Genomic DNA, 14727 nt, shown 5'->3' on the forward strand with positions numbered 1-14727 from the left:
CAAATATAGTCTTCTGTCTTTCCACATAAACACACAGGCATGCGAAATCCATCCCTTCCCCCTTTTCTGTCTCCTCCTCTCTGCCCTTCTTCCTTCTAGCACACAAACACACCCCACAGCTGCAGTGCCCAGGGTCATACTACAGTGCAGGCGCCAGGCAGGAGACAAAGGTCGCCTAGACTCCCAGAGCCCCATCTGGGCACAGGTGGGCCTGACGCCGGCTCCATCTGTCCCTAGAGCGGGTCCCAGCGAGGTCTAGATTAGGCACACCAAGCTGGAGGTTCGGACGCGCACCCCTAGACCCACCGGTATCCGGGGCAGCTAGACTATCCAGCGCTCCAGTACGCCAAGGGTTAAGGAGTCCGCGGGGGTGGGGGAGTCCAACCTAAGCGCCTGATTGGCTGTTTCTTTGGGGCCCGCAGCCCCCGCGCTTCAGCATTGGTTTGCGGCGGGCCCCGCCCTCTGGCCTGGGCGCCCCAGCCGCGCGCGCCGCCGGGGCAGCTAGCCGTGAGGTTCGAGCTTAGAGCACGGCGCAGCGCAGCCGGAGCTGGAGCCTTAGCCGGAGCTGCATCCAAAGCCGGGCCGTTCGGAGCCCGCGAGCGATGGTGAGTACGCCCGCAGCCCGCTGCGGCTCCATGCAGCCCCGACGGTCCCGGCAGCGGCGCGGCGATGGCATCCTGGCTGGTTGGTGGCGAGCTGGGCGTCCCCTGCAGCTGAGGCCCGCGTCCCGCTGTTCTCTGGCTTGGACCCGGGCGGGAGTTGGGGGGGGGGGTCCGGTCCGTGAGGACCTTGGTTCTGGGCTGCTGGGCTGCTCATGGCGTGGAAGACTCGGGGTCGCGTGCTGGATTTCGGGGGACAGTTGGTGAGATAGGTTTGGGGTGTGCAAGTCCCTGAGCTTGGCTTGACTTGGCGTGGAGACCGTGGACAGCTAGGCCGGGTCGATTCAGAGATGTCAGGGTTCAGCTGGACTTGAGCTCGCACCTCTCATACTTCAAGTGGGTTTGGGATTCGAGAACGCTCTAGACATCGTGGGAGATGAGGACACTTTTCTCCTGATCCTGCCGTGGCTGCCTGGCTTATGGGAAGGGGAGGGATAGCTCAGAGAGGATGAGATAGTCTGAGGGTTATCTGGTGTTCCCAGCATCTCCCAGTAATGAATCCTCAGAGGAGGGCCCAAGTGCTGACTCCTGTGGGCAAAGCACCAGGGTAAAGGGGTCCTCGAGGAAGAGGATTTCTTTGGGGGCTCAAGACTCAAGCCTGACATCCATCTAATCCAGACCTGGCTGCTTTTCAGAGCTTCGGGGTGGTGAGTTGACTCTGGCCAGAGCCAAGGCCTCTGGTTACCTCTCCATCACACCCAGGGCCGCTTGCTTCTCTCCCTGGGGACCTCTGATTGCATTTCCGAGAGCTGGGCTCTTGCCGTGTGCACTGGATCCAGGACACCCTGTGTGGGCTGAGAAGATCTGCCCGGGTTCTCTGCTTTTTGGTACTGGAGACTTGCCTACATCTGTGGTGTCATTTCCAAGCCTGAGGGGTTCACTGAAGAATCGAGGGGTACCATGGAGAGAGGGGAAGGTGCTTCAGCGACAGCCCCAGGACCAACCAGTGTCTGATCAGAAATTAAGTCCCCCTTAGGCACCCCTTTTCTCTCTTACCCACTGGCATCTTTCCCGTGAGACATCATTTGTCTCTCTAGAGACTGATGACTTAATTCTTCCCCACAAGGTGCCCAGAGATCATCTTGGACCCAGCTTACCTCCCCCATTCAGAATCTCCCAGGAATGTGTTGCTTGGGTAGTTTCATGGCCTGGGAGTGCGTCACCTGTGGACCAGCTCTTGCTTTAAAGCTTGAGGAAGTGAGAGAGCAATAAAAAAGGGAGAGACTTTGAGGTCATACATCCTCTCTCGGTACCCACTCTGGCCTGAGCGCTCACAAAGAGGGCTGTTTTCCTCCTTACAGAGCACCAGAAAGTCTGGTGTGGTCGTACATGCTCTGATTGCAGTGTTTGGGGAGGGGGCTGAGGCAGGGAGGTCTTGGGTTCAAGGGCAGCCTGAGCTCAAATAAACCAACTAATTAACAACCCACCCTGCCCTATTTGTATGAGTGTTTGGCTTGCACGTGTGCCTGGTACCTGTGGAGGGCAGAAGAGAGTGTTGGATCTCCTGTGACTGGAACAATAGATATGAACTGTAGCGTAGGTGCTTGGGACTGATTCCAGGGCTCCTCTGTAAGAGCAACAACTGCTCTTAACTGGCTGAGCCACCTCTGACCTGAAAAGCTTCCCAGCCCATCAGAAACACTGTAGACTTTGGCCCCAAACAGATTTGGGTTCTAATCCCAGCTCTTTCACTTCCCCACAGGGACTTTGGTCAGGTTGACTTTGGTCAAGATAATGGAGCCTGGCAGTGGTGGTGCACGCCTTTAATCCCAGCACTTGGGAGGCAGAGGCAGGCGGATTTCTGAGTTCGAGGCCAGCCTGGTCTACAGAGTGAGTTCCAGGACAGCCACGGCTACACAGAGAAACCCTGTCTCGAAAAGCGAGAGAGAGAGAGAGAGAGAGAGAGAGAGAGAGAGAGAGAGAGAGAGAGAGAAAGGATATGAATAATGATTCCTATGTCTCAGGATGTTGCTGGGGATCAGGTTCAGATAAATCCGAGTGAGAGTGTTTGGCTCGAATCATGTATACTTTCTTTTACAACCTTGGCAAGTTCTGCTAACCATCTAACCTATTTGCTGGTCTAAAAGAACCGTTCAGATTTCTCACGTTCGGGGGACAGTGATTTAAACAGTGTTTTATTTCTCATTTAACGTAGACTTATAGGATGCCTGTTCTGTGCCAGACCTTGGAAAAGGCAAGAAGTGGCCCAAACTGTGTGGGTGGGTCTTCTACCTGTCCCTAAACGTCCTCAGGCCAGAGGCCATGTCCTTCAAGGAGGTGGCTATGTCATGCCCAGCAAGTGTTCAGCTAGAGAGGTCAGAGAGTCATTAAGCCAATGCAGTCTGAAGAAGACATGTTCTAGTTAGGGGGAACCTGGGTGATATCAGACCAGAGCTGTGAGGACACAGACTATTCAGTGCAGGACCAGCATAGGGCTTGTTTACCACAAGTAAACCAGGCAAGAGGGGACAGGACAGGCATGGGAAACAGCGGGGATCTAGAGCAGAGACCTTTACTGCCCTGCCCAGGGAAGGAGGCGGGAGCCCAGTGTAGTCTTCTGACGCACAGTGTTGATGCACCGTGAGTGGGTGAGGTGAACGCTGACGTCAGGCCTCCTTGGGTTCCCCTAACGCTGGTTCTCTTGCCAGTTCCCAAGAGGGGCTGGAATTCAGGGCTACTTCCACTCTGAATCTTAAATCCAGCTTCCCACTCTACCAGCCGAGAGCCCACATTTTCCTCTGTCCTCCAGGTTCGTATTGGGGTTCCTTTGCCCTGTCCAGGCTGTTTCCTGTTGTTAGCACTGGATTACCCTGGATCCCAGCTCTCCACCCAGGTCCCTAACCTCTTGGCAGAAAATCAGCAATATTCTTAATGGCCTCCTGTCGGAAGCCCCCACCCCCACATACTCCTCCCTCTGTCCGCCCTCAGCGCAAGCTGTAGATTGAAGTCTCCCAAGAGGCTTTTTATATCTCCTACCTCCAGCTGTCCTCAAACCACCCAGCCGCAGGCACAGAGATGGGAAGGAGGTGGTCCAGGGGCACAGAGCTACAGTGTGGAGAAGACATGAACCTGCCAGATGCGAGGAGGACTAACCAGGCAGAGGGACTGAGACAGAGACAGCTCAGACTCCCACACTGTTCTGGTTACTGTATTTCGGGAGCTAGTCCTTCACATTCCACGCTGGGGAGGGTGGCTGCTGAAGGAGGGATCTCTTCACTGGATGGAGGTTGAAGACCAGATCCAGGACTCAAATTTAAATCCTGGCATCCTGTGACTTTGCTGTGTGACCTTAGGTCAAGCATCCTCCCTCTCTGTGCTTCCTTTCCTATGGTGTGGACAGACAGATGTTTTCTGGCTTTGAGGAGGCTATCGTGAAGGTACCGAAATAGGAACATGTGGATGTCATTAAAAAATACAAGGACAGCGTTATTATTTGAAGATAGGAGGGGAGGCATTCTGAGAGTATGGTGACAACTACCTTGCCCTGGGCAGCAGGCCTGTCCTGGAAACCGGGTTACACTGGATTTTTCATTTTTCTACGTTTGTTTGCGGCTGAGTAGCCAAGCAGTAACGGTTTGCTTGCATTGCCCCAGTTTTTAGCAAAGAAGGATCCCGTAGCCTTCTGGGAAAGAATGACCCCAGTTTCTAGGAACCATAGAGACTTCCACCCTTTCAGGAGTGAAGAGCTTGGAGAGCAGGAGGAAAGGAAGGAAACCATCAGCCAATAGATGGTGTCTTGCGTGTCTGCTCTGTCGGGTCCACTTCCAGAGACAGTGTGGTTCTAGCTGTCCATCACATCACCAGTGCATGCAGCCACCAAGTCAGTCTGGGGCAGTGTGAGGCTCTGGGCTGTGGTCAGTGTGGCTGAGATTGACAGGTCTCTGCCACAGTCTGATAGGCAAGCCATGGGCAGGAAATGACAAGCGCATTTCCTGTTGCTATGGAGATGTGGGGGGTGGGGTGGGGGTGGGGGTGAGGAACCTGGCCTGGGCATCCTTAGAGGCTCCGTGAGAACTGACATTCTTCAAGCCTCAAGCTACAGCCGAAGGAATGAATGAGTGGAGCTGGGCTTCCTGATACAAGCCTGTAATCCCACCTTGAAGAGGAGGATTGCCAGAAGTATGTGGTGAAAACTAAAAACTCCCACCGACACAGAAGGTTGAGTGGGACCGGGGCGGGGCTTCAGGCGGAGATGCTGTGCAGGCAAGATGAAGCGGTTGGCCTCTAGGCTCTCTCCCTCACGCAGGGTGCCGAGGCTGGTGTCAGCAGCTGGCCAGAACAGGCGAACTCAGGGAGGACCACGTGAGGGGTTTGGGTCTCTATTCAAAGGACAGTGGGGAGCCACTCAGAAGCTTGGGGTGAGGACTTCTGCCCCCTTCCCCTTACACACTTTCATCTTCTCTTCAAGCCCAGGGAAAAGGCTTCTTAGGTCTGGGTTGTGAAAGTAGATACTCAGTTTGCTCTGGGAGCTGAGGAGTTGAACTGGATACCACACGGCTCTGGCCCCTAGCTGCCACTCCGTTTAGCCTTCCCGAGAAAGCCCCTGGAAATGAAGACGGTGCTATTGGGCAACAAGCAGCCGAGTTGGGGACTCCTGGGACAGGGTGCTGGCCAGGCTGAAAGACTGGAGGTCTGGTCTTTTGTTTGTTTGTTTTGTTGACAGAAACGCCTTTGCTCTCTATTCGTGGGTCTGGGTTCTACCGATGATGAGCACTGAGCTAGAATGGCACCCAATCCGACCTCCCATCTCTCTGGCTCTAGTGACAATCCTTCCAAGTCTGGCACTGCCTAGGACCCTGACCAGAGGTGCCCTTGGATTTCTGACCAAATGCCTCCTGTGTGTAGGCGGCACAGCCCCCCCCCCCCCAGAAGAGGCTTCTCTGAGCCCACCTCCTGGCCTGCTCCTTTGCCTTCTTGGCTGGGGTGCCAAGGCTGTGAGGGTGTGGGTGTGGGCGGCAGCCAGGAGGACTCGGATTACAGTGTAAACACAGCGTGTCAATATTTACTTCTGCCTGGAGCCAGAGCCTTCCCCTCCCACCTGCTGCCCCTGCAGGTGCCCCAGACAAGCCTGGTGAGGCGAATCAAGGCCAAGTGCAAAGACCCCCACTAAGATACTCTCTCTTCCCAGGCCTCAGTTTCCCCATTTATGAAATGACGTGGCTGGAACTATCAACAGCCGTTTTCAGGCACCTCCTGTAGAACAGTCAGCATATTGAGCCCAGCCTTGACCATGTGTGGGCCTGTCAGGCGATGGGCATGTTTCATATGACCCTTGAGCTCTCGCCTTGTGCCCTGTGGAGGGGGCTGCACAGTTCCCTGTTTTGAGTGGTCAGCGAGGGCATTCTCAGCAGAGCTGGCGCAGGAAAAGACAGAGAAACGGCTGTGGCAGCCCTTGTTATTCCAAAGAAATGTTTTATGATTCTCTGAATCCAGACGCTGGCTTGCGCCAAGGGTGGGGACTCTAACCTCAAGGCCTCCCAGTGCTCTGGGGCCAGGCGCTGGGCTTGGAAAGCCAGGGTTTGAGTAAGACACCCCACCCCCACCCCAGTCAGAAGCTAGAGCTTCTGACAAATGGGCTGAGGTCCAGGACTGAAGTGACATCATTGATATGTGTGGTTGGGAGAGTGGTGCAGGGCATCTTATGAGAAGGGAGAAAGGATTCATTTCCTAAGCAATTATTTTGCAGAATGGAATCCACTGAGCACGAGTGGTCAGAGAAGAAGGGACTGCAGGGGGCGCTGACAGGCTTAAGGGCAAACAGCCTCTGAGACAGGGTATCTCTGTTTAGCCCTGGCTGTTCTTCTGGAACTTACTCTGTAGACCAGGCTGGCCTTGAGCTCAGAGATCTGCCTGCCTGTGTCTCCCGAGCGCTAGGACTACAGGTGTGCGCCACCACCTCCCAGCCTGGTTTTATTTCTTTTTAAAATTGCTTAGTTAACTGTTGAGATTTGGTCTCATGTAGCCCAGGCTGTCCTGGATCATTCTGAAGTAGCCTGATCACTCTATGTAGCTGAAGTGGGCCTTGAGTCTCTAGGTCTCCTGCTTTTACCTCATGAGTGCTGGGATCACAGGTATCATACTAGGTTTATGCAGCGATGGGTATCGAACCCAGGGCCTCATGCATGCCAGGCAAGCACTCTACCCACTAAGCTCTGCCTCTAACCTTATGTCAACGTTTTGCTCTGTGCCTTCTCTCTGAGTTTGGTTTCCTCTCTTACGTGGAACTGTTGGAACTTTTTCTGGACAATAGCTGCAAGAGTTAGAACAAATCCTGTTTCAGGAGCCCAGTTCAGTGCTGGAGAGTCCAGAAGCTCCCCAGATCCCAGCCACTGTCACTGCCCAACTGTGATAAGGCAACATTAGCACAGAGATCTTGAGATATCTTAAATATAAGCAGTGGTCCCAGGGCACATGCAGCCTGATTTCAACAGTGTGTTCCTCTGTATAACATCTGGACCAAGATAGGCACTGATTCCGCAGCTCCCACAGCCCCGCCCATCAGTCCCCCACCACAGACAGGCTGTCCCAGGCCTGAGTGCTGTCCCTATCTTTGCCTTGTATGGACTTTATCAATGTCAAGTCTTTTTTTTTTTAGTTAAATTAATTTTTTTTTACTTATTCACTTTACATCCCCATCACTGTTCCTCTCCTGGTTACCCCTCCCACAGTCCTTCCCCCTCCCCCTTTCCTCTGAGTATCTTCCCCACCTTGGTGCTTCAAGTCTCTGTGAGGCTAGGTGCATCCTCTCCCACTGAGGCCAGACAAGGCAGCCCAGCTAGTAGAACATAGCCCACATACAGGCGACAAACAGCTTTTAGGACAGTCCCCCCCCCACATCCCCACACCGGTTGTTCAGGACCCATATGAAGACCAAGCTGCACCTCTGCTACATATGTGTGGGGAGGCCTAGGTCCAGCCTGGGTATGTTCTTTGGTTGGTGGTTCAGACTCTGAGAGCCCCAAGGGTCCAGGTTAGTTGACTCTGTTGGTCTCACTGTGGAGTTCCTATCCCCTCTGGGGACACACAATCTTTCCTCCTATTCTTCCGTAAGAATCCCCAAGCTCCATGCCCTGTTTGGTTGTGGGTGTCTGTACAATGTTAACTTTTAACACACGAGAGCTCCTTGGGGCCTGGCTTCTATCAGCTCAGAGTCACTGCCGAGCGTCTCTGAGGGACCTCTCCTGGTGCCTGCTCCGGAATCTGCTCTTTGTTAAACTGAGTTGTGCCCTGTTGGGTAGATAAACTTGTGAATATCCGTGACTAATGTTTGGACTGCTCTCCATCTGGGGCCAACGTGACATTCTTGATCGTGTCCATACGTGTCTGACTTATGTAGCTGCCACACCGTCCTCTGACGTGGGTGTTCCATTTCAGAGCATACCATTCCCCTCCCTGTCACCAGCCCAGTGCTCGCCCTGGAACATGCTTCCAGGGCCTGTTTGTCTCAGCCTCTGACTCCTCCTCATAAGCCCCACCCCTGCCCTCGGGGCCTGGCAAATCCTGAGCTGAATTCTACCAGGTTTAGATTCCACTGTACCTGGTGTTCCTCAGGTTAGGGAAGGGGGCCTGGCCCTGGAGAGGACCCCTTGCCCTTGGACATGTCCTACCACTGATTGGCTGTATGGCTTAGGCTCATACCTTCCCCTCCCCCACCCTGAGTATCCACCCTCTGCCAAGCATCACACTGAAGGCCTCCATCATTGGCTTCTGGCGAGCACCCTCATTCGGGGTCTACTTATTCCCATCAATAGGACTTTCCTATCTCCAGGGTTGGACCAAGATAACCTCAGCTGCCCTGAACCTCAACAGAAGGCCCTAGGACAGAAGGTGGGCTCATCCAAAGAGCTCTGTGGTCATCAAATCCCAGCCTGCAAGGAGCTCAGGTCCAGTGAGGGGAAAATCTGACACCACGTGCAAAGCCACCCGCCAGAGACATCATTTCAGAGAGAGGGAAGAAGCAAAATGGGAGACATGGGAGAGTGGCCGAGATGTGGAGGCTCTAGTCTGTGGCCAGAGCAGGATGGTTGGGATGGGATCAGCAGGGTGAACACGTGGAGGAGGAATTTGGGGCAGAAATAACAGGAGGCTCTAGAGTCTGACGGAGCCAGAGGACTTGGTGTGTTACGGTGGCTGACGTGGCTGAGGGACGGCATCGAGGGCAGGAATATGAAGAGGTGGACAGGAACTGGGGTAGTCAGGGGGAGCCCTTATCAGGAGGGTAAGTGCAAAATTGGCATTTCATTCTATTTGTGATGTCAGGTCCCTGGAGATCTTCTATGTATTTAGTGACTCCTTTGGGTTTGTTTCAGAAAGGCTCTGGCTGTTATGTGGTGGATAGACTGTAGTGGGCAGGAGCGAGGCAGAGAAGCCCTGTCCAATAAGAGACATGTCCTGACCTAAGCATGTGGCTGTGCCTATGCAGCTCCAGAGGCTAGGTTTCAGCTGCTGTAGGGATGGAGCCGGGTAGAGGATGGCCATCCAAAAATGTTCCTAGACCACTATTCCTGGTAGGGAGGCTCAGAGTCATCACTGGCTGGACAGACCCATCCCAAACCCACACGTGAGCTCAGCCTTGCTGTTCCCTCAAGGTGACCCAGTTCTCACCATCCAGCTCCCTGGAACCCAGAGGACCTGAGCCTACTTCCCCTGCCAACTGAGAAACGAGGTCAGGGGTCACGGTTACAAGGGACACCAGCTCTGTGCCCTCAACTACAGCCCTACTGGAGGAAGTTCTGTGGCTTTGTGGTTCCTTCTTGATGGCCCTTCTTCCTCGAGTTATCTAGGTGGTCAGTGGACTTCTTCCTGTGCTTCCAGGAACAGTGGGCGGGGTGGGGGAGACGTAAGAGGGCAAGAGAGTTCAACAGAAGTCTCTGGGAATGGAATGTAGGCGTCTGCTAGACTTACTTCCTCTTGGGGAGACAAAGAACAGAGAGGAGAGCTGGGGAAATCACTCAGTAGATAAGGATGCTTGGTCTTCAAGCATCAGGGCCTGACTTCAGATCTTCAACACTGCGTAAAAGGATGGGCGTGGCCACACACTCATAACTGTGAGGCTTAGAGATAAGAGGGTCACAGGGGCTTGCTGGCTACCAGCCCCACTTTAGGTACAGTGAGAAATCCTACCTTGAGGGAAAAAGTTGGAGCCCAAATAGAGTAGCACACCCGATGTCCTCCTCTGATCTCCACACATACATGGGAGCATGTACCTGCATACGCATGTATGCACACACCACACACGTGCACCCTCAATATCGCACTCCTATTCTCCAGACTTTTAAACACACACACACAAAGTCTCAGAGAGGAGAAGAGCGAGTTGCGAGCCACCCAGCAAGTTCAGTCAGTCCAGTGACTTAGAGCTGGATCCAGCTCCCTGTTCCTGTGTTCTTTCTGTTTAGAATGTCGCTTCTGGGGCCAACGGGCAAGGCTTTTACCTCTGTTCCGGAGTCCCAGCCGGGGTCCTTTGGTGAATGGGCCTCTCTGACCTAGGATAGGTGCTAACACCTTCCACTGTGAGGCATGGTTGAGGACGGATGACAAGTTGTGAGGCCTGGAGGTGGTGCATGGGGCAAGCCTTTAGTTAGTAATGGGGACTATTGCTACTGTGATGGTTCTGACCTAAGTATTGTACATGTGTGCATGCATGTGCACGTGCACTCACTGTCTACCCTGCCCTGCTTTTTTGTTTGTCAAAACAGAAATGGTCACTGATTTACCAAGTCAGCTAGGCCATCTGGTTATTCAGTTCAAGGGGACCTACCTGTCTCTGCCTTCCTTATTTGGGGATTAATTAAAGACCTGTCTGTCTGTCTGTCTATCTATCTTATCTATTTTTCTATCTATGTATCTATGTATCTATGTATCTGTGTATGTATGTATGTATGTATGTATGTATGTATCTATCTATCTATCTATCTATCTATCTATCTTGTATGTGCCTACATGAGTGTGCACACTATGTGCATGTAGGTGTTCTCAGAAGCCAGAAGAGGAACTGGAGTTACAAGTGATTGTAAACCAGAAACCAAACCCCAGTCCTCTGCAAGAGTGATTAGCCGTGGCTCTAGCGTGGCTCCACCCACAGGCTTTCTTGTGTGGGTTCTGAGGTAGAACACAGATCTTCTTGCTCGTAAGACAAACCCTATTCCCAAGGCCCTGTCTTAAGTCTTTTGAAGAGCCAGAAGGGGCTGCAGTCGTCCCCGTGTTGTTCTCCAGTCCTGAGGGGTACGGGTAGAAGGGTGGTGAGGAGACCCGTGCTATTGGCCCATCTTATATAACATAAATTACTATATGCTAGCTAGCAGCTGTAAGAGACACAGAAGCCTGGCATTTTATTTATAAGCTGTGAGCCTGGATTGGGCAGGTTTTGAGCTGTTCTAACTTACGTCTTAGCCGTGTGTCCCTTGTTCCTTGCTGTTTCTCCTGGCCACAAGCTCATGGTCCATCTCCTCTCATGGCTGCCCCTCCTCCGTTACTCTCCTTTCTCCTTCTCCCTCAGTCTCTTCTGAGCCAAAACAAACCCTTCTCCCCTAGATTGCTTTACTGGCGACAGAAATGATGGGAGGACAGCCAGTCTGAGTTGCTCCAGAGAAGGCGCAGGGCTTAGTTGGAGGCTCTTGGTGGTGGCCCAGTGACTCTGCTTCTGAGCTGCTCCTCTTTCTGTGGGGGTCGCCCGTCTTTGATAATGATGGATTCTGTTGAGGGGTTGCAGTGTGCCAGGCACAGGACTGAGCGTGCTATGGTATAAATCCCTGGCTCCGACCATCAGCTCCCACTAGAAGGCACTTACCATCATTCCTGTTTTGCATATGGGGAGGCTGAGGCACAAAGGGCTACTGGTCTCTCATAGCCAGAAGATGGCCAAACTGGACTTAAAATATTTTATCTAATATATATGAGTGTTTAGCCTGCATGTATGTATGTACATAATATGTATATGTGTGTATGTATAGGTATGTACATGTGCCAGATGTGCGCAGTGTCCAAATTGGCCAGAAGAGAGCATTGGATCTCCTGGCCTTGGAGTTACAGACAGTTGTGAGCTGCCACGTGGATGCTGGGAGCTGAACCCGGGTCCTCTGCAAAAGCAGCCAGTGCTCTTTACCACTGAGCCGTCTTTCTAGTTCTGAATACTGGATTCGAATTTGGATGTTTTGACTCCAGAGTCTAAGTGCTTTGTGAGCCATCTCATGGTCTTGAGTGGAAGTTCTAAGCACAGTGTGTGTTGGTCGTGACTCTCCTTCAGTTTACTTCCCCGCCACAGTCATTCTGCCGAGGCAGCTGTGTGGACTCCGTGCTTTATCTACGATGGGAAGAAATTCAAAATAGGTCTTCAGAAGTCTTTCTTCAGCACAACTCTGGGATGAGCTGATTGAGACCCTTAGGAAAACAAATCCAAAAGTTCAAACCCTAGCAGATCCAGGGGCAGCATCAGAGGGAGGAAGGGGAATTAGGACAGATGCAGGAGGAAGGGGGAGCGAGGGGGAGCGAGGGGGAGGAAGGCAACTTGGAAGGCAGACAATGGTGGGATTCTAACAGAACTAACATCTGGTGCCAGGCATGGGGTATCTGGGCTCTCCAGGAAGCATGAGTGAGGCCTGTTGGAGAGCAGGGCACCGCGCCAGCAGGGAAGATGTCGGATGGTATTGTGTGGGAGTGTGGGCAGGAACCTTTAAAGAACCAGAAGGAAGGGCAACTAACTGGACCCAGGGATTTGCTGTTTGAACTGACTCCCGAAGTTTACCAGCCAGGCAGAGCCAGGAGTGTGGGAGCCGGAAGTGAATCTGAACAGCCTGGCTGTGGAATCTGCGCTCTTACCTGCATGGCTTGTCAGCTCCGCTGCCCTGCACATCTGCTCTGGGAGATGTAACTTACGTCCTGCTCGCTCCACGGAGCCTTAGACAATTCAGCAGTTGCTTTCTCTTTAACCTTCTGCCTCTGTTCCTGGTAAACATCTGTCCTCTACCAGGGAGAGTCTCTGCCTCTGGAGATGCCTAGGACGTAGGGTATCTCCAGGATGCACTGACTCCATCCCTAGAGTGACTGTTGCTACAGAGAGAGAGGCCTACAGGGATGCGTTTCCTGTTCTGCTTTGGGGGGCGACGCTCTGCCCCACACTCAGCACCTCCCCTGCTCATAGCATCTACTCTGAGGCCATTAACTGCTGTTAGACACAGAGAAGGTTGCTCTTAACGGATGTACCCAGTGCTCAAGGCCACAGGCTAAACTAGTGCAAGGGCTGGAATCTGCACCTGGACAGGTTCAACTCTGAGGCTTTTTAAGCTCATAGGAACAACCAGGGATGTGACACCTTTCTAGTGACGGTGCTGTCAGCATGTACTAGGCCCTCCTGAGATTTTAGGGCCATGGAAGCAGACTGTACGGCATGGCTTTTCAGCTTCTCAGGTGTGTGGGACAGCCACCAAGAGGAACACTAGCTCCCAGGGCATCTTTACTTTCTTTCCAGAGATCCTGACTCATTAGGTTTTGAGTGGGGTTCAAAAACCTGCATTTCCAGCTGAGTCCCCGAGTCTCATCTTGCGGGGGTGGCAGATTTCATCTGGGAAATTCCAACTAACCAGTTGTTAATACAGCTGTAATACAGCTGTTTGTGGTGACCCAGCACTGTCCCCCGGCATTCGAGTCTGTTGTTTGCACCATCAGAATATCACTCAACAGGGGAAATCACTGTAAAGCAGTCGGGCAATCTTGAGATTCCCTTTCTAACAGTCAGTATGACCTTGGGAATCCTCAATCAAAGGAGGAAATAGTGACTCAGGGAGTTTGGGCATTGTGCCCAAAGCCAGCTTGAAGTGGCTGAGAAGATGTAGAATTACCTAGCAGGCAAACCTCTGGGCACATCCATTAGAGAGTTTCTGCATTGGGTTAGCTGAGGTGAAAAGACCTGACCTGACCATGGATGACAGCATCATTCTGAGGCCTGGAGGTCCCAGGCTGAACCAGAAAGAGAAAGCTGAGCTAGTCATTCAGACCCTGGATACAGCGTGACTAGCTGCCACTGTCCCCTGACGCCTGCCTTTCCGTGTGTGTGCGTGCGTGCGTGCTTGTGTGTGTGTGCACCCACAGAGGCCAGAGATGTAGATTCACCATGGAGCTAGAGTTACAGGTGATTGTCTGCTGCCTAACATGGGTGCCGGGAACAGAACTCGCGTCCTTTGCAAGAGTAGTGCCTGCTCTTAACCACTGAGCCGTCTGAGCCCCTATATCCTGTCTTGAACTGTAAGCCTCCCTTATGTTGCTTCCCCACCCTGACCTCCAAGCAGTTGATCTCAACATCAGGAAATGCACCTAGTACAGTGGCTGAGCTGAGATTAGAACCTGCATCCCTGAGCAGCTGAGGGTATGTTCTTCCAGCATCCTATTGCCTCCTGCATAGAAGCTCTGGAAGAGAGGCTCCAAGCTGCCAACCATGGTCAGAGCAGAGTTTAGGGAGACTAATGGTGTCTGTGAAGGGCTGGCAAGATTGCTCAGTGGGTAAAGACACTTGTCACCACACCCGACAGTGTGAGTTCAATGCCTAGGATACACACAGTGTAAGGAGAGGTCTGAGTCCTGACCTTTACACAGGTATGCAAACACATACAGATCAATCATCAATCAATCACAACAGTGACGAAGCCGACTGTTTATTGAGTACCCAGTATGAGCTACACAGAGGTCGTCTGGTTAAGAGAAGCGTGTGCTGGAAGGTAAAGGCTGAGAAGCCATCCTGTCCCCAGGCAGAAGAGTTGTTCCCCAAGTGGAAAAGTCTGCTTGGAGAAGTTAGTGGGGTGAGGTAAGAGTTAACAAGAGATGGCTCACAGAGGAGCCTTGGCCAAGTGAGTTTATGTGTGTGAAAACGCTCTGAGGTGGATGACCTACATAGTATTGTTCTGTGGAATCAACAGTAAGGGTGAGAGGACCGGGAGATGGCCCTGCGAAGCCCTCCAAGCCGGGCGAGAGCTTTCACCCTGATACCTCCATAGCAGTGTACGTGGAGCCATGAGACTGTGTGTACATTCATGCCAAAGGTCGTACTGAAGCCCTGAAAGGGAAAGGCAAAAACTGG

The 14727-nt window shown here is 52.7% G+C and overlaps 1 protein-coding gene across 1 annotated transcript in view; it reads left to right on the top strand.

Annotated features, from left to right (window-relative positions):
- Window positions 1–498: 498 nt before the first annotated feature.
- Window positions 499–14727, top strand: part of Ece1 (endothelin converting enzyme 1) — a 103277-nt gene continuing 89048 nt past the window's right edge. Inside the window, exon 1 of the mRNA XM_028759969.1 lies at window positions 499–605. Within this exon, the coding sequence (XP_028615802.1) occupies window positions 603–605 (3 nt within the window). The 5' untranslated portion in view covers window positions 499–602. The remainder of the gene's footprint in view (window positions 606–14727) is intronic.

The sequence above is a fragment of the Grammomys surdaster genome, unplaced genomic scaffold (assembly GCF_004785775.1).
Source record: "Grammomys surdaster isolate TR1022 unplaced genomic scaffold, NIH_TR_1.0 126313, whole genome shotgun sequence".
Classification (NCBI taxonomy): domain Eukaryota; kingdom Metazoa; phylum Chordata; class Mammalia; order Rodentia; family Muridae; genus Grammomys; species Grammomys surdaster.